This window comes from Odontesthes bonariensis, chromosome 16 (assembly GCF_027942865.1).
Source record: "Odontesthes bonariensis isolate fOdoBon6 chromosome 16, fOdoBon6.hap1, whole genome shotgun sequence".
NCBI lineage: Eukaryota > Metazoa > Chordata > Actinopteri > Atheriniformes > Atherinopsidae > Odontesthes > Odontesthes bonariensis.
Genome location: NC_134521.1, coordinates 11,759,483 through 11,778,256, shown reverse-complemented (window position 1 = coordinate 11,778,256; position 18,774 = coordinate 11,759,483). Strand labels below are relative to the sequence as shown.

At 40.2% G+C, this 18,774-nt stretch overlaps 1 protein-coding gene across 2 annotated transcripts; it reads left to right on the top strand.

Moving 5' to 3' along the window:
• LOC142402301 (neuroligin-3-like) lies at positions 1 to 16,763 on the top strand. Of its 2 annotated transcripts, XM_075487897.1 has the most exons (7): positions 1 to 278; positions 5,429 to 6,099; positions 7,610 to 7,669; positions 8,436 to 8,585; positions 9,391 to 9,576; positions 11,485 to 12,274; positions 14,740 to 16,763. In XM_075487897.1, the coding sequence occupies exons 2-7, from the start codon at positions 5,619 to 5,621 to the stop codon at positions 15,530 to 15,532; spliced, it is 2,460 nt and encodes an 819-aa protein (XP_075344012.1). In that variant the 5' UTR covers positions 1 to 278; positions 5,429 to 5,618; the 3' UTR covers positions 15,533 to 16,763. The 2 variants fall into 2 exon arrangements, with proteins under 2 accessions (XP_075344012.1, XP_075344013.1); XM_075487898.1 differs by lacking the exon at positions 7,610 to 7,669 and having other exon boundaries at positions 2 to 278.
• The last annotated feature ends 2,011 nt before the right edge of the window (positions 16,764 to 18,774 follow it).

The window sequence follows — 18,774 nt, the reverse complement described above, 5'->3', positions numbered from 1 at the left end:
ATCCCAGTGGTTGCCTAGTAACGCGCTGGCAGTGGGCGCCGTAGAGAGATCTGTATGGTGGGCGCTCCATTAAAACCGTTGGCGCTCCTGACCTTGGCGTCGTGAATGCGCAAAGCACACAGACTGTGCGAAGCAGCAGATAAGAGCGAAGATCTCTGTGTTTGATACTGAAAGCAAGGAAATATCCCACACACATCCCTTTGTCTTATAGCGTGACTAACGGGCATGGTATGGAGGAAATCTCGAGATGGAGCGCGTTTCAGCCTCTGTAAAAGCAGGTGAGTTAACCTAATGATTGTGATATATATATATATTTTTTTTTTCACTACAAACGGAATCTCTGTCCCGATTGATCACTGGCATTTGGCTTAATTGTTTCACCTAAAGCGACTGCTCAGCGATATCTTACGCGGATCATTGTTGTGGCTCGACATATTTTTTCCATCATAGACCTAGATTAAACAAGCTTCTCAGTCACAATGTGTGTGAGGATCGCACACACTACAGCAGTTTGCCGATGCTACGTGGGCTGTGGCTTGGTTTTTTCTGTGGGTCTGGATCCTTGTATTCATTTGTGAAGCAGTGATCATTATGCTGAGTGCTTCCAACATGCTCTCTGGAAGATATGTCTTCCTGCTTCTCTTATTGCACTGCTAAATTTGGGGGAGAATTTGGGAAATCCACTTGATCCACACCAGTCGAATTACAAGGGCATTGGGAGCCCAGTACTGTTGTCTGAAATACTAGGCTCCTTCTCAGTTGCTTTCATGTCGAGGGCCCCCCGGCTACGTACCTAATCGATAAGATGTTGTCCCACAGATTTTTATTAGCGGTGAATTGGTGCTGAATTGTGTGCCTGTCAATGCTGTAGGTGTAGAGATGGTATTGGTAGAAGTGAAACATGATTATGGCAATCATTCTAAAAGCTGTGTGACTAGGATCAAGTCAGCCAAATGGAAATTAAAGTATTTTGGTTTGGAGAGCTAGGACTTCCAGGTATTCTCACACAAATCACTGGGATGCGTAAATACCTGGCTGCTGCATAACAGTCTACTAAACTAAAACGTGTGGTTATAAAAGATTAAGATTTTTGGACTTATCAGTCGCTTAGTTCTGGGCATGATGCCAGTCTAAATTGCCCAATAACTTACAGTGTATCAAAGCTGACTGAGTGATGCCTTACTTTTATGACATGGCCCATTTGGTGTAGGCTGTAAAGCTTTTATCCACATCTGTCCCATCTTAGAGCAGAAGAAGCAGGAAAAGGGAGAATCCAGCTGCTTTGACAGGCTGCATGGATGTCAGTAAAATAGTTAAAGTATTTTATATTAGGTATCGACAAAAGAAACTACGTTAGCTTTGCTCTGCCAATTAAATAAGAGATCTGATTTGACGTCAGTCTTGGAAAAAAAAAACACTATTGACCGATACAAGTACCATGCATGTGTCATTTAAAAGGAAATGTGATTCATTTTAAGAATTCATATTATCCCATTGATCTACAGCAGCCTTGGCTGTGTTTTTCTCTTCTTTCCTTGTTTTTTTTCTTTTTAAAAATGTATTTTCACTTCCATCTACCAGGGCTCTGTCTTAATCTGAAGACAGCAAACTATGACTCACTCACAATCCATCCTGATTATTGCATAAGTGATAATGATTTCACCACAGGTTTTGTTAACAAAGAGACTTTCCCCAGAAAGTGATATTAAACGATTTATTATCCATGTCACTTCTGAACCAGAAGGTCTGCCCCTTATCTAGAGAGAAAGAAAATCAGGTTCCCTATTGTTTCCATGTTAATGTCTTGAGAGCTGTACATCATTGTCATAGAACAGGGTTGGTGATAGAACGAGTCTTGTCCTTCTTTGGCCATAGGGAACATTCACAACTGTTAATTAATGCAGACAACCCTGCCCTAGGCCAGACAAGTCCAATATTTTTCACATGAACGTTTGTGATAGTGTGAGCCTGAAATTTATCTGATTTGTCTCATTACTCAGAAATAGGCAAACTGTAATGATGTTCATATTAGCTGATACACTGCAGATGTGAAAGAGAGACAGCGCAAGCTTTTTTTGTGTTTACACTGCCACCGGTGGAAACTTTATGCTGCAGACAGAGAAAAAGCCAAAAGCATCACTTCTGTGGTTAATTAGTTCATCGTATTAGTCAGAGGGAGTTGCCCCCTGTCCCAATAGATAGGGTCATCATATTAAAAATGGAGCGATGCAGCTGCAGGTTTGACAGAGCTCAGGGCCCTACTCATCGATACATTTGATTAGGTTAACAAGCTTGTTTTGCTTTGTTCATTGACAAGCCAGTGAGAAGACGGGCTGCAATTTGTTTGACTAAGGTTTTAAATGAAAGAACAGCACAAATTGTTCTCTATAGTTCTTTCATTTGGCTACTTATTTAACTTCTAGATTGCAAGTGTGTTGCAGTACCTGGATATTCTCCTCTTCATTGAGTCGTCAGCTAGTTATCTTTGTCATCGCACAGAAGTTAATCTGGTGGCTGTATTTTGGTTTCCATAATCAGGGAAAATTTCACTTCATGTGGAATCAACAGGATTTATTTTATGGCCGCTATTGTGTGTCATTTTGCAGATTTGCAGCCAGGCAGCATTTTGATTATTGTAAAGATTGTAATGTCAACACATTGGAAATTAGACTCAAAGCTATGTCAAACCTATCACAATTCATATTTCTTTATGTCACAATTTGTGTTAGTTGAAATAAAGAATAATCAAAGAAAAGATATACTAAAACATGAAAATTAAAAAAAAGAAAAGATAAAGGAGCTTTTGCTCACATATTTAACTCGGACTGGCTGTTGCAACTTATAAGGGTCCTTCGAGTCTTACGGTTAGCCTGGAATAACTCTGCTCTATGTGGAGGGTTTGGTGCTTGTGAGGTCCCACCAGACATGTTTATTCTGGGACTGTGCAACACTTCCATTATGCATCTTCATGTCAGCAACTGACAGCATCGCTTAGATTAACTGGAAGACAAAAAAGATACAGATAATCTATTCATGAAACAGTTTTTTTTTTTTCAAATTGAACATTAAAACATAACCAGATCAGAGAATCTTACTCCCTGGAAGTGTGTCTTTTAGTCTTGTTTATTAAAGGCTTGTCTTTTTTAATTTTCTGTTATGTTTTTTTGCTTGTACAAATAACCAAAAAGAGTGCTAACAGGTTTTTCAGATTCTGCCTTCACTGATGCATAAAAGTCAGAATTCATTGATTTATATATGTTTCTACAAGATTCTTATTTTAAAAAGCATGTGTGTAGAGCTCAGGATACTGAAAAAAAGTACATTTCAGCCATTTGAGTGCTGGACTGACCTTTCATCCAGCTTATTTAAAAAAAGTTGAGACTCTATAGATAAAATACATTTATAGATATGAATTCTACTTTATATAAATAAAGTAGAATGCAAATAATTTAAATCCTTTTATTCATTTAAAATGCAGAAAGACAGCATATCAAATGTTGAAACTGAGAAATGATGTGTTTTAGAATATAAATGATCAATATCATTTTTATGTTAACATGCTGTACAACAGTTCTGAAGCGGATGTGTTGCAACACCTCTTCTTTTATAAACTCTCCAGAGGTCTGGGAACTGAGGGGTTCAATTGCCGGAGCATTGAAAGTAAAATATTTACTGTTATTGCTTGATATACGATTTCAGCAGCTCAGCAGCCCAGTTTTTTTTATTTATTTATCTTTTGGAGGGGGTGGTTTTCACTGGGCAATAGGTCTCGACTACAGGTAGGAAATGTTGGTTGGGAAGTAAGACTAAAAGAAAAACAGCTGGAGAAACATTTAGCAGCTAATTAGGTTAATTAGCAACAGGTCAGAAACATGATTGCATACAAAAAGAGCATCTTAGAGAAGCAGAGCATCTTAGAGAAGCAGAGTCTCTCAGAATTAAAGATGCTCAGAGGTTGCTTGTTAATATAATATTGTTAAGACTTTAAATATTGCATCATATGCTGTACATGATATCATCAAAATATGATCAAATACTGAAGGCCCTCAGGCAGCACTGCAATAAAAACAGACACGCTTCTGTCATGGAAATCACTGCATGGGCTCAGGAACACTTCCAGAAATCCTTGTCTGTGATCACAGCTCACCGGGCCATCCACAAAAGCAGGGTTACAGCTCTGTCATGCAAAGATGATGCCATATGTGAGCATGATCTGGAAACACCTCCATCGTCTTTGGGCCAAAGCTCATTTAAAATGGACTGAGGCAAAGTGGAGTCAGATTAATCAAACCACATCCTCCATACTAAAGAGGAGAGGGCTCATCCCACTCCTTATCACGGCTCAGTTCAAAAACACAACCCTACATTTCTGATAGTAGAAGGGCACATTAGTAGCCATGGAAGTGTAAGGGGAAGCCTTGCATATTTCAGCAAGACAAGAGTCTGGGTGCTGGACTGACCTTTCATCAATTTTAAAATGTTTAGTGCACCAGGAAACACAAAATATGATCAAGAAGACCCAGGAATGTTCCGCGGACAAGAAGGAAATATTGCTTTATGATGTTTTTTTAAAATTCCATTTTACACAGCATTCTAACCTTTTTAGAACTGGAGTTGTACGGGAAGGCCATGCTGTAACATGTCCGTAGTGTGGTTTGACCATATCCTTCTAAAATAAACATTCTCTGATAAAGATTTTATCTGGATGGTCATAACCTGTACATATTGCTCAACATTAATGATGCCTCATGATGAGATTTGCACCCATCGCATGAGCACTAGTTCATCCCATTACTGTCACAGATGCTGGCTTTCAGACCGTACACTGATGAAAAGCTGACGAGTCTGTCTCCTCTTTAGCTCAGAGAATGTGAAGTCCATGATTTCCAAAAAGAATTCCAAAGTTTGATTTGTAAATCAATCAATTTGCTTCTCTCATGAGTCCATCTTTAATGAGCTTGTACCCAGAGAAGGCTGCAGATTATTGGGATCTTGTTCATTTATGTTCTCTTCTTAGCATGGTGGGATGTGACATGCAAATTTTGTTTATTAACAGTTTTCAGATGTTTTCCAGAGTCCAATTTGGAATCATGGCAAAGGGTTTTGAGATCATTTAGTGTTGGTTTTGGCCACAGCATACAGAAGTCTTTAATGCTTTAATGTACAGTGCCACAGATGACAAAATCCCTTAATTCTTCCCAATTATTTCCTGACAAATGCTATTCCTAAACTGTTTGACTAGCTACTCAAACAGTTTAGAAGCACATTATTTACATTAAATTCAAGATGAGTAAATATATTTATGAACAATTTATTACACTCATTTAGAATTTGGAATTCTGTTTTGATGTTATCTGATTTATGTTTTCTGATAATCTGATAAAATTTTATCTGTTTTAATTCCCTTAATTTCACCTTTTTCCCCCAGATTCATATGTACTGCAATGACCAGAGGAAGTGGAGGCGGTCCATACCTGATCGAGGAGTATCTGGATTTGATAAGTGTTGGATCGAAAGGCACAGTGAGTGATGTCTGTTTGACAGAGTCCGTGCAAAGGGGGTAAACAGACACCAGAGTGTGCATTTGTATAGTGCAAAGGCACTGTCTTGTCCAGACCATGTGGCTGGCTACGTTCAGAGGCCACCTGTTGCCTGCACACCTGCTCCATCAGCAAGGGATTGCATCCGTCACCCACTGTGCTCTTCTTTGGTGGATAATATGCTCCTGCTGGTCGTTGACCAAAGCAACAAGCCAGAAATTCTACCCAACTGTCACAACCCAGTTTGGAAAACTGCGAGGCCTCAGGGTTCCTGTGCCGAGTGAGGTCCTCAGGCCCGTTGATCAGTACCTTGGTGTCCCCTATGCTGCCCCGCCTGTTGGTGAGAAGCGTTTCATGCCTCCTGAGCAGCCCTCCTCTTGGTCAGGTGTCAAGAATGCTACCCACTTCATGCCCGTGTGCCCTCAGAATATCCACAACACCGTGCCGGAGATCATGATGCCCATATGGTTCACCTATAACCTGGACACAGTAGCCACATACATCCAGGATCAGAGCGAGGACTGTTTGTATTTAAACATCTATGCTCCGACGGAAGATGGTGAGTTGGTGTAAGATATGCAGAAGTGAATCTCCATGCTCATTATGCACTGTCGCTGTGGCCCTCATTGTTCTGTGATCATCATGAACTCTGTCTTTGATCAATGCTGTCACTGCTACCACCAAAGGCTGATTTACCATGCTAAGCAACGCCATCATTTTCTGACATGTCACCAACATAGTGATGAACAGAAATCAATCTGATAGCTGTTGGTAGACATTGATGCAGCTGAATTAACCTTCTGTATAGCACAAGCAAACATGGACGAGGTATGTGCTTGTTCAGATATCCAATGAATGATAACATGATAATAATAATAGCAGTTTTTCAGCTTTTGAAGTGATAATCACAGCGGGTTTCCTGTCACAGCATCAAAGGTAATCGTAAAGATTACTTTGAATAAAGCTATCAATGGCAGATTTCCATTTTATGCCTAATTTTTTTTTATATATAATACTAAATTACTGCTTTGTTCAGACAGTGTGTCTGTTGGGGGCCAATTAATGAGGCACAGGAGTCAACTGTCTATGGCATGCTGAATCCTTTCCTATTTTTGAACTGTGAAACGAACCAGCGAGGAAGCATTTTGTGTGTCTGCTGTGAATCTGTAGATTAGCAGGAGGCTGTCTGTCCTAGATCCAGTGATGACTAACAGATTTCCCCTAATTCATATTACTTTAAGACTTCTAATTAAACGTGTTCTCTGATGTTGTATCACTTCCCTCACAAGCTTTCAGTATAACACAAAACATGCAGCATTGAGTGTTGAACTGTGTTCTGGCCGCATATGTAACACACCACTCTCTGTTTTTTTTTTTCCTACGGTAGCATAGCAACAACAGATAAACAGCCTGCAAGAGAGGTAGCTGTCCAAAATGGTGCAGCCAATGTTTTATTAAGCCCCTCGCCTTATAGGCCTCCTAACCTGGCACGTATACAGCTTAATGAAATTTTACATTTATTTATTTCAAAGGCATTAACATTATTCTTTTGATCTATACATTTTCTTTCTGACTTTGTTGATTACAAATGCACCACAGACATTTAGTGTGACTTAATTGTTTTGTTAAATGATGTTCAGTTTTTCTCATTTTCAGTCTTTTAGCATTAAAGAATAAATTAAATTGCTGAGATCGACACTATTTAGGCTTATCTTTTGGGGTTTCCTCACATGTCATTAATTATTCATTTATAAACAATCCTATTTTTTTCTAAGTATCCTACAATGTTGCAGACAAAGATATGATTAACCATGATAGATAGACTACACCTGTAACAGTCATGTGCATGTGTGTGGACATTAGATTAGTCTTAGTCTTTCCTAAAGGAACAACAATTTGTTCACTTACCTCAATTCTGCACTTTCAATCTACCTTTTAGAAGAAACAGATTTGCATCCCTTTTCTCCCGATTCTCACAGGTTGAGTTGGTAGCACATAAGAGGCTCCATCAAAACCACCACGCTTTCTTGAATTCTGTACTTCTTTTTTTTCCCATATGTGAATCCCAGGGAGCCAACACAAGAAAAAGGGGGCGGCTTTCTCACATGCTGAGACTCATATATCTGAAGGTATATTTTTCAAGCGCTCAAAGTCTTGATGCATGGATTCTTTTAGACCCATAGAGATGTTACAATCCTTAGTTTTTTATTTACCAAGGACCTTTGATGCTCTTTTATTTTGAGGGGAATAAGAAAACAAATTGTTATCAGATCAGTGATGATATAAATTTGCTGTTACTGACCACTGTTCCAGTCCTTTCAGTAACTGCTACACCTTTAATTGCAATGCTCATGGATCCAGAGATTGCAATATCTACTTAAGTGTCTTAAAGTTTCTTTCAAAAGCCAGTCATCAGTCAATATAGTGAACTGGCCCCAAACCACGAGATGTAAAACTTTCCTTGTTTCTATTCTGTGTCATACTAGCAGGTGGTAAGAGTTCAGTGTAGTGTCGTACTTTTCACTTCAAATCTATACTGAACTGGTCCAAAGCATGTTTTTATTTACGCATGTACATCATACACTGAGTTCTCAACTAAGTCCAAAGTCAAATCCAGAGGTTTTTGTCTATCATAACTTTTGTCAGATTGTATTTACCATGCATTTCTTATTGTCATTACAGCTTTCAAAACACAGGCCTACCACCCCGGCTTGCTTCTAAACACATTTTCTTAGCACTTCTTTCTCATGTCTCATACTGAGCAGCTGGAATGTAAAGTTTTAGTAACAGTTAACTATTAATCCTACTTTGCATGACTGTTGTTCCTTCAGTTATTTATTCAGCATAAGTGTGTGTGTGTGTGTGTGTGTGTGTGTTTGTCTGTTGATGTTGCAGATATAAGGGACTCTGAAGCTCGACCTGTGATGGTTTACATCCACGGAGGCTCATATATGGAAGGCACTGGCAACATGATGGACGGCAGCATTTTAGCCAGCTATGGGAACGTCGTTGTCGTCACACTCAATTACAGAATTGGAATATTAGGTGATGACACAGTCTTTGTGCAGTAACTTTTAATTTTGGTTCAAAGACGGTTTTGAGCCCCGTTTAATCTAAGAGAATAAATTATGGTCATTCATTTCCACTTCGGCTGTAGAAAGAAATAGAGATGAGAGAAAAGATGGATCAGAAAGATCCAGCTGAATGAGATCTTGGTAAGATTTGCTTCCTTGAGGTCTACAGAGGATGTTGCAGTGCAAATTCTTATCAAACTTTGTCTTTATTTGACACAATCTCTTTTATACCAAATCCATATTCCTTTGATTAATTGATCTATCTGCACAAGATAATCAGCATTTGCCATTATTAAAAGTAAAGTAATTTAAATGCAGCACAGACGTCTGCTGCATTCACAAGGTCAAGCGTGTTTTGTGTACACTGTTTAACATTGAAAACAGTACGATGTGCAGATGAGACTAGACCGGGGAAGTAATAGGATGAATTGAAAGAGCACCAATAACCTCAGTGTGGTTTTGAGAAATTAATTTCAAGAAATTTATTTGTGCACATCAAATGTAACGATGTCTCAGTGTTCTAAGACGGGCATTCAGGGTTGATGAGAAGAGCCCTGTTTGCATCCTGAGGGATACCATTGCTTGGGGACTATTACAACTACTTGACTAAAGTAGTAAAACACAGTGGGAGAAAGCAAAGGTATATTTACTCCTGAGGAGAAATGATGATGGTTCATTCAGAAGCCCTGCTGGGCTGCAGCTTAGGATCAAAGCGAGGCCGTGTACTGTAGAGCTTAACTTTAGCTCTGGCTCTGTTTTCTCTCTGTACACAAAAGGCTTCCTCAGTACAGGTGACCAGGCGGCAAAAGGAAACTATGGCCTCCTGGATCAGATCCAAGCACTCCGCTGGATAAGTAAAAACATTGGTTACTTTGGTGGAGACCCAGGTCGCATCACAGTCTTTGGATCTGGGATCGGAGCTTCCTGCGTCAGTCTGCTAACACTGTCCCACCACTCAGAGGGTAAGAATATGCAACCTGGTACTCTGCTGCTAAGTCTGAGTTTATTCAGTCCATATCCAGCACAATAATGTAAATGTGATGTCACTATGTGTGAACCTTTGATGTAAGATTCCATTTCCATGATAGATTTTCACTTTTTTTTTTTTTACTCTTACTAAAATTTCATTCATTGTTTCAAGTGTAGCTCCATGCTGTCTGGCAGGGAGATGAAGTGTTATGATGCGAGGGTAGGGTAGGGTAACGGGTGTATTTGTTAAGTAAGTGATTGCTTTTGTTCCTCTACTCAGTCTAATCAGACTAAAAGCTCTGCCTCTTAAAATGTGAAGCTCTTATAGGACCCTACTGGCATTATAAAGTTCTCAGCATGTTATCAGGTGCACCTGTGATTACTTTTTACCATTTCAGTTGATTTAAATTTCAGTCCCTCTGCATCAAATTTGTTATTTGCTGATCTACAAAGTTCAAAATGAACAAAAATGGTCCAGTTCCTTTGCTTCAATGAGGACCAATAAAATGTTGAAATGAGAATGAAAACAAACTAGAAAAAAGTCTAAATTATTTCAATATTTTCTGTAAAAACTAATATTTCTCTCTTTTTTCTACAGACATATTGGTAGTGCTGTAGTTTAGAATGATACGTTGCTGTCCAACTTCCTTCATTTTATACCGGCAATAGTTAATACACTGTTCAAATGAAAATTGAAGTCCATTTGAATATGATTAAAATATCTGCACATTTGATGCACATAACCCACAGCAGTCAGGTGTTTGAAACTCACTGTATGGAAATATTAAAACGTGATCCAAAGCACCACAAAGACCTCATTCCAAGACTCAAAGGCAAAGGTATGTATTTCATTACAGGTGACCCACTGGGAATTGAACCTCTTATCTTTGCTCTGCTGTTTCTCTGGTTCTCCCACTATTGCCAGACAAAATCACAAGAGGGGTAGAAATTGTGCGTTTTCATCCATGCCTGGGAGGCTGCGGCAGCTGCCCTTTGTGCGCTTTGTATTGGATGTCCTCACTCGGCTACAGCAAACGCACAAAGACCTCCAGCTGTCTTTGAAGTTGTAAAGCTAGCTGCTGCTCTACAAAATCGGAATAAAAGACAGTGAATGAGGGAGAAAGTCACATTGCTACAGTTGCAACATTTTTCCAGCCAAAGTTGTGTCCATACCCCAAGACAGTATTATTTTAAAATGATGCATATGTTATGTTTTGTCCAATTTAGGTAGCAAATAAAAAGTCCCCTGAGACAGAGAAGATGCAGTGCATGTAAACAACTCAAAAGCGCAGCTTGTTTACTGCATCAACATTAAAGGATCAGGGTTACTGCATATTCAGCCCTCTGCACACACTGTCCACTGTATAGTTGACATCAGCAGTCTGTGTGAACTACACAGCTTGTTAGACACACCACATTAAGGATTCCTCAATTACAGTGGGTTTGTGAATAACTGACTGCAGAAAATGTAGACGTTTCTTCACTGAAGCGGTGCTGCAAATTGACCATTAGTTTTGACATGCCCTCACTGTATTCTGCATAGAAAGGACACCACACGAAACAAATAAGAGGATCGTCTATTAGCAACAGAGGAGACAAAGTTCATTCCCTCTGTCCGCTGTGGATTGAGCAGCTTCTCATCAGATCTGCTCTCTTTGCTGTTTGTGTTACTTTTATCCTCCAGACCAACAATCAAAGACATCACATGCGACCTTGTTTGCTTTCATCTGCATACATTTTATGCGGAAACAAGCCTTTAATCTAATTGTGTGTAGCAATTTGTCTAAAGTGTTCGTGAATTTGTTTGCGATACGTCCAAAATTGTGAATGGTAAAAATTTTGGGGGGTTAACAACTGAGATTTTGTCCTGTGTCTTTTTGTCCTACATTTTGCGTCCCAAGGTCTGTTCCACAGAGCCGTCATCCAAAGTGGTTCAGCGCTGTCAAGCTGGGCTGTCAACTACCAGCCTGTCAAGTACACTCGAATGCTTGCTGAGAGGGTTGGCTGCAATGTGTTGGACACAGTTGACATGGTGTCTTGCCTGCAGAAGAAGACTGCTAAGGAGCTTGTAGAGCAAGACATCCAGGCTGCCCGCTATCGTGTGGCTTTCGGTCCTGTCATTGACGGAGACGTCATCCCCGATGACCCTGAGATCTTGATGGAGCAAGGCGAGTTTCTTAACTATGATATAATGCTGGGTGTAAATCAGGGTGAAGGACTACGATTTGTGGAGAACGTGATGGACCTGGAGGACGGTGTGTCTGGCAGTGACTTTGACTTTGCCGTGTCAGACTTTGTGGACAGTTTGTATGGCTATCCAGAGGGGAAGGACACCCTGAGGGAGACAATTAAATTTATGTACACAGACTGGGCTGACAAGGATAACCCGGAGACCAGGAGGAAGACCCTGGTTGCCCTCTTCACTGACCATCAATGGGTGGAGCCATCAGTGGTAACAGCCGACCTACATGCGCGCTATGGCTCACCCACGTACTTCTACGCCTTCTATCACCACTGCCAGAGCCTTATGAAACCTGTGTGGTCAGACTCAGCGCATGGTGATGAGTTGCCTTACGTATTTGGCATCCCCATGGTGGGCCCGACGGATCTGTTCCCCTGCAACTTCTCCAGGAATGACATCATGCTTAGTGCTGTGGTTATGACGTACTGGACCAACTTTGCAAAGAGTGGGTGAGTAACACCAGGTCCAGCAACCAAGAAAAGCACAAGAATTTGATTCATTTACTCAATGTTTCAGTCCAAATTACTCCTTTTCAATATCTTATTTCATATTCTGGTCTCGTCTTAGAAATGGCTGCAGTGTTGGATTCAGCTTTAAGTGGTGCCTCCTAATTAAGTGCAGCACGAACTCTCGCTTTCCTGTCTGTTCACCTCATCTAATTTTTTTCCTTTCTTAGTTCACATGAACTCCCACATGAAAACTTGTGCTTCAGTTTTATTGATTCACAGGAATTGCTTGAAACGTAAAAACTGAAACAACATGCTTTAAGTTAGGTTTGCTTCCCACCCTGTTATCAATTTGAAGTCAGCATAAATGTGTTGTGAACCCACTTGTTTCAGTGCCTGCATTATGTGTAAAGTTGAAGTTAAATCAGCGACAAATCTGAGTATATATTCTGTACACCCAACTGCCGAGAGCTGTGCCCTTTTAAATGTCAAGCCGAGGCAGGTTTAGGCTTCTGTAAAATCTTTTTGAATACACATATAAAAAAGTTTCATCACTTTTGGCAGTTTTCCTAAAGGTGATGAATCTTAAAATGTACAGCTCAGTTCTCATAATTTTTTAAAGCAGTTCCTCTGTGTTTAACAAAAGTGCAAAAAAAGACACAAAATAAAATTGAAAAGGCAGTTAATAAACCTAAGTCAACTTTATTGAGAGTTGGGACTTTGAGTCAAGGGAAGATTAGGCATCAGCACAGAAATAAGAGCCAGTGGGCATTTTGAAAAAAAAAAAAAACACCACAAAGGTACTCAGTAAATTATTGGACTGTGATGTGTTTCCATGACAGTTTCACATCATCGTGGCATTGTTTCTACAGTCTCTGGATGTCTTCTGGAGGGAGGGAACACCATTCCTCCAGAAGATATTTACTCATTTGGTGTTTTGATGATGATGAAGCGCACCGACTAACATAGCTGCTCAGTTGAGTTGAGATCTGACCCGCCTTAGCATTTTGTGGGTGGTGTCTGTTTTTCACACGTAAAGAAAACAGCAAAACAGATGAGAAAAACATTTGGTCATCATCTTGACTTCATACCAGCAATAAAACAAAATCTTATCTGTTATGACAATGATTGATGATGAATGGTTTTCATTTGATTGCAGCAGTTGCATGTGACTGTTATCGGGTTACAACTCTCGTGTCTTCACTTTTCGAATCATCAGACATCGATTACACAAAACTTTGTATTTATGGCCATTTACTAGAGCTATCCCTGTGCTGAAAACTACTGTGTAAGCAGTTACAGCACTGCAATAGAGCGTGCAGCCGCGATGCAGCACTTCAGCACAACATACCCCACATTAACCCATGTGAAGCTGGCATAAGAACAATTTGAGTACATCAGTTAATTCAAGTAACATCATATTAGTATCATCTTGTTTGACTAGGTTTACACTCTTATTGTTTTTAAGTAAAGCCAACTTGTTAAATTTTACAGTGTATCATCAAGCCATTCAGTGACCCCCTTATTTATGCATTATGGGGGAGGGAAGGTAGGGAAGGTAGGGAAGGGGAGGGGGGTTATCCTGGAAGAGGCTGCTCCAATCAAGACAGAAAGGTTTTAGCATTTAAAAGCAGAGGTGATCACTTATAACAAATTTGTATTGATTTGCAGTGACCCTCTCCTATAAGGTGACAAGTAGACTAAACTTTCCCAGCAAAAATCTTCTCAGGAGCACCACATTTCAACACTGTAGGGTTCAGAATTTTCTTTTGATTTGCCACCTTGCAGGACATCATATACACTCTATATCCATGCGTGCTTGTCTTAAAATGACTAACTGCTACCAAATAACAGTGTTAGTGTTAAATGTTAGTGCTATGCAGAAACAAACTATCTCTCTATTTTTCACTGGGGATCTGCCACTTTATTCATTTTACACAGAGACAACTAGCATATATACTATATATGCATATAAAAATGTTTTCCGGGAGAAGCCTGATGTGAACTTGCATAAAATCCTGCTGTTAAACATGTAACAGCTTGAGGCTCTGCCGCTTTCTTTCTGAGGCAAAGATGCCTGGGTCTTTATGAAGCTAAGAGACGCCTAACTCAGTTTCTCTGTGTTGGAGCATCTGTGGATGAACTGCTTGAGTCCCCCTGCATCCATGTGGAGGATGACCTCAGCAGTAAACCAAAGCACAGCACAGGCTACTATAGGCTGAATGAAGGGATGCTGAGCCCTTTAGGAGAGATGGGGATATTACATTGTGTTGATGTATATTTTGTTCTTCAACTCATAAAGTTTGTATCTTTTCACGTCATTGTCATTGAACTGAAAAGTCTGATGAATCTGAAATGGCAACATTGTATTTGAAGTACATAAGTCTGAGTAATGTGAAGGTGTCATTTATCTTTTTTCCTTACATATTTGTCTTTTCTGATCCAAGTCTTCTGTGATGTGTTCACAGGGATCCTAACAAACCAGTCCCACAGGACACCAAGTTCATCCACACCAAGGCCAACCGCTTTGAGGAGGTAGCCTGGTCTAAGTATGACCCCTATGACCAGCTCTACTTGCACATTGGCCTGAAGCCTCGCATCCGGGACCACTACCGTGCCACCAAAGTGGCCTTCTGGAAACACCTGGTGCCCCATCTCTACAACCTCCACGATATGTTCCATTATTCCTCCACCACAACCAAAGTCACCCCTCTGGATCCTACCCAGTCCAACGGTAAGAGGTCCAGCAGCACCGGTCGACCTTCTATGTCCACTGCCCACGGTGATGATGAAGGTGGGAGAGAGATGGGTCCTCTGATCATGCCGAACCCAAGAGATTACTCCACAGAGCTCAGCGTCACCATAGCTGTAGGGGCATCACTGCTATTCCTCAACGTCCTGGCCTTTGCCGCTCTGTACTACCGCAAGGACAAGCGCAGTCGGCAGGAAACCTCCCAGCAGCCCAGTCCCCAGCGTGAAAGCAAAGGCAACAATGCAGGCCACACCAACACAGTAGATGAGACCCTGTCGTTTCAGCAAAGGAGCCCATGCGAGGCCCTCCACAATCCTCTTCATGTTTCGCCCAGCTACTCACTCAGCCAGCGCCGCTCCCCTGACGACATCCCTCTGATGACCCCCAACAACATAACCATGATCCCCAACTCCCTAATGGGCCTTTCCAACATGAGTCCATACAGCACCTTCCCTGCTGGCTACAGCTCTGCAGGCCTGCCTAGTACCCACTCCACCACTCGAGTATAGCCTGGCAGGTGGAGGTGGCAAATGTGACATACATGAAACATGAAATGTAAAGGTGTATTTAGGATGTGTAAGTAAAATAGGATCGAGTATGTTTGTTCTGTTTTTCCAAAGGTGTCAAACCGCCAACATCCTGCCTTTGCGCTCTCATGATAGGAAGTTTAACTGCAAAGTCATTTTATAATAATCATTTTCAAAGGCAGAAAAAAGTGCATTTCATTTTCCACTTTAGCTTTTTTGGGACTTTACCTTGCAAGAACTTAGTATAATGTTTATACAGTTGGATTTGTATGGGAAGCTTTTTCTTACTCTGTAATATCTATTTTGCTCTTGTGGAAAAAAGTGACAATACAACTCGTGGTGGACAGAGATGAGTCCCGGGAAAAGCAGAAAAGCAGTGTTATTGTTACAATTATCAAGCTATTTTATACATATTTCTCATACAGCATTGCTTATTATGAAGACGTATTTTTACTGTTATTACTTTGAACTGCCTTGTACATCGCTTACACAAAGAATTACTGTGAAATTATAACAGTAACGGACGGAAATTTTACTCAAATACTAGTCATACATGGTAACGATGTCCAACTTATCCAAAATGTTTCTATCCACTAGTGCAAATATAGCACCTGATTGTGTGGGTTTGTGTGGATGTGTGAGCGTGTGAATGTGCTGAAAACTGGTACAAAATGTAAATTAGGCATTGTTTGAAATGAATCATTCAGTCTCACATATGTAGTGTTGTGTAATTTATTGTAGTCTACTTGAGTATCTTTGCTCTACTTTGTTTTTATGTGCTTATGATTTTTTGCTAATACCAGTAGAAATATAAATTCTGCTTCACTATAAACAAAAAAAAATGCTTAAAATGTGTTTTCCTAATCTAACAAACTCATGTTTCTTTTGGCTTGGCTTGTTTGTACAGAATAAACTTAGACTGATATTTTATTTGTTGTTTGTTTATGACACTGTAAGGTCTTCAGAGATTACTGTAATTACATTGTAACTGTATGTATTCCAATTCAGTTATTCACATTTAAAAGGTAGTTTTATGAACTTTACAGGACATTACTCCTTCAAGTTGTTTGGACCCTGTGCAAGTTATATCCAGGGGTCATCCTTTATCAAATGGACATGACGGACATCAAGCTTTGAGATTTGATTCCTTTGAACCTATCATAACATTGTTTAATCTAAATGAGATGGCTATTAAAAGATTTTTGGAACTAAAGATGAGTCTTGTCAGACATTGGGATTTGATCTCACAGCATTTGGTTATTGCACATATGATATGGATGAAGCGGCTGGAAAGAATCTAATAAATTGTTTAGAGCTGAACAGTACAAGCTGGAGGATACGGAGGTATGAAGTTAGAAAGATGTGAGCTCCACCTGACTTCTTTTATCCACTGTCTCCTCATCTATGAGGTTACATAAACCACCATTAGTAAAGCACAACTAAATCTCCAAATGAACTTTTTGGAGATGTGCTGGGGGTTGGGGGCCTCCAATGTTTGGTTAATCATGTTGCCAATGTGGCATGATTGCAACATGCTGTTGTAGAGTTGCTTAAAAGTAGTAAGCAGGTATCTCTCCTGCAGACTGCAGACATTTTTGTCTCACTGTCGGCAAGTAGTCAAGGTTTCTCCCTGAAAACGTTGATATTGTGTACCTGGCTGCAGTTCCAACAGGGTTCAAACACAGTCACACAAAGTTTGAGACTATCAGAAAAGACAATCAAGCACACAACCGAATAAACACCTAGTTGGAAAACAGCTCAGCCCGTCCTTACTTCATTATGCAGTACAACAAATAAGTTCAACCCACAGCACAGAGGGTCATTTCCACTGAATTCACAAGTGCTTGTTTGCTTGCCTGATAGCTGTTTGTCTGTTTTGTCACAAGATAAAATAAGATGCATTACGATAACAGGAAAAAGAGAGGGTGCAAATATTTTTAGAGGGCCTTCCCCTCCCTCGTATAAACACATGCATATTGCAATGTTCAGTGTGTAAATATTGGCAAGTGTATCTGTCACACAGGCCCTGTGATGGACTGGCAACTTGTCAACCCGCGACCCTGAATAGGATGAAGTGGGTATGGAAAACGGATGGATGGAGCTGTCACACAGGAAACTGCTACAAAAACCGCTCGCAGATACATCACAGCACAATTTCTCATAAACATCCATCAAACACAGACATTGCATTGATATGCTGTCTGGAACACTCACATTCCTGTCCATGTGGCCGTGGATATAATTTTATACAGTGATAAATTAAGCTTCATTGAATTCTAAACTAGATGAAAGTTTAGAGTGTAATGTTTAATTTGTTCAAAATCAGTTAATTCATTCATTCACCTGTGACTTTTATGCAGTCCTATTAAATGCAATCCATCAGTCAATCATCTGAGCTACATACATCACTGTCACCCAAGTGAGCAAACCTCTGAAACTTGTTCCCCCAACTAATCCTTTAATTGTCAACATTATTACTTATTTAGAATTTGCAAGTAAAGCCAAAAACCATCCCCATGCTCATTTATAACACTGAGGTTGATTAATGCTTCCGGTCTGTCTCTGCTTCTCTTTGGCACGGTATTCTCAGAAATTTCAAAGACATCGTTCCTCTGCACTTTCAGTGTCTTTCATTAATCTTTTCTACATACTAATTACTTGATCTCTAATTGGTCTTGGTTTCTGAGAGATAAAAGCCTACAGAATGGAAACCAGAATCCAGCAGGCTATTAATTTTTTAACACATCATTAAAAGAGGAGTTAATTTATGTTCAGCAACAGATCAACCCCTGAGAGGGTCTGACTTTTGAAGGGACCTGGTGAGTTGATCAAATGGTACTGTGTCTGTAGCAGGCTTAGAAAATGATGGTATGAAGAGCAGGTTTGCATAAAACATGGGGTTTTCTACTGCATCTGGATGCATTACAGTGAAATTATTCCTATTTGTTTAATCTGAATCCGTTATATCCGTTCGTTTATTGTTGGTTTAAGATGGAAGGTAAAAACAGGATAGGGGCTTTCTCCCTCAGAAGAAAATAGTCTGGTGTTTTCTTTATCCTGCTCCACACTGGCTTCTTTGTTGTGAACCCAGCTTTGACATCAACTGGGTCAAACATGAGGGAGGGAGGGAAGGAGGGCAGCAGCTGGACCCAACCATCAATGTCACCGTTGTTAGTCAACTTCATCAATGTCAGTCACTGGCGTTTCGATTTATTACGCTCTTT

Coding starts and splice junctions, on each gene's coding strand:
- LOC142402301 (XM_075487897.1), top strand. CDS start 5,619: ATGTGGCTGGCTACGTTCAGAGGCCACCTGTTGCCTGCACACCTGCTC. Junction 8,586..9,390: donor TTACAGAATTGGAATATTAG/GTGATGACACAG, acceptor TGTACACAAAAG/GCTTCCTCAGTACAGGTGAC. Junction 9,577..11,484: donor ACTGTCCCACCACTCAGAGG/GTAAGAATATGC, acceptor TTGCGTCCCAAG/GTCTGTTCCACAGAGCCGTC.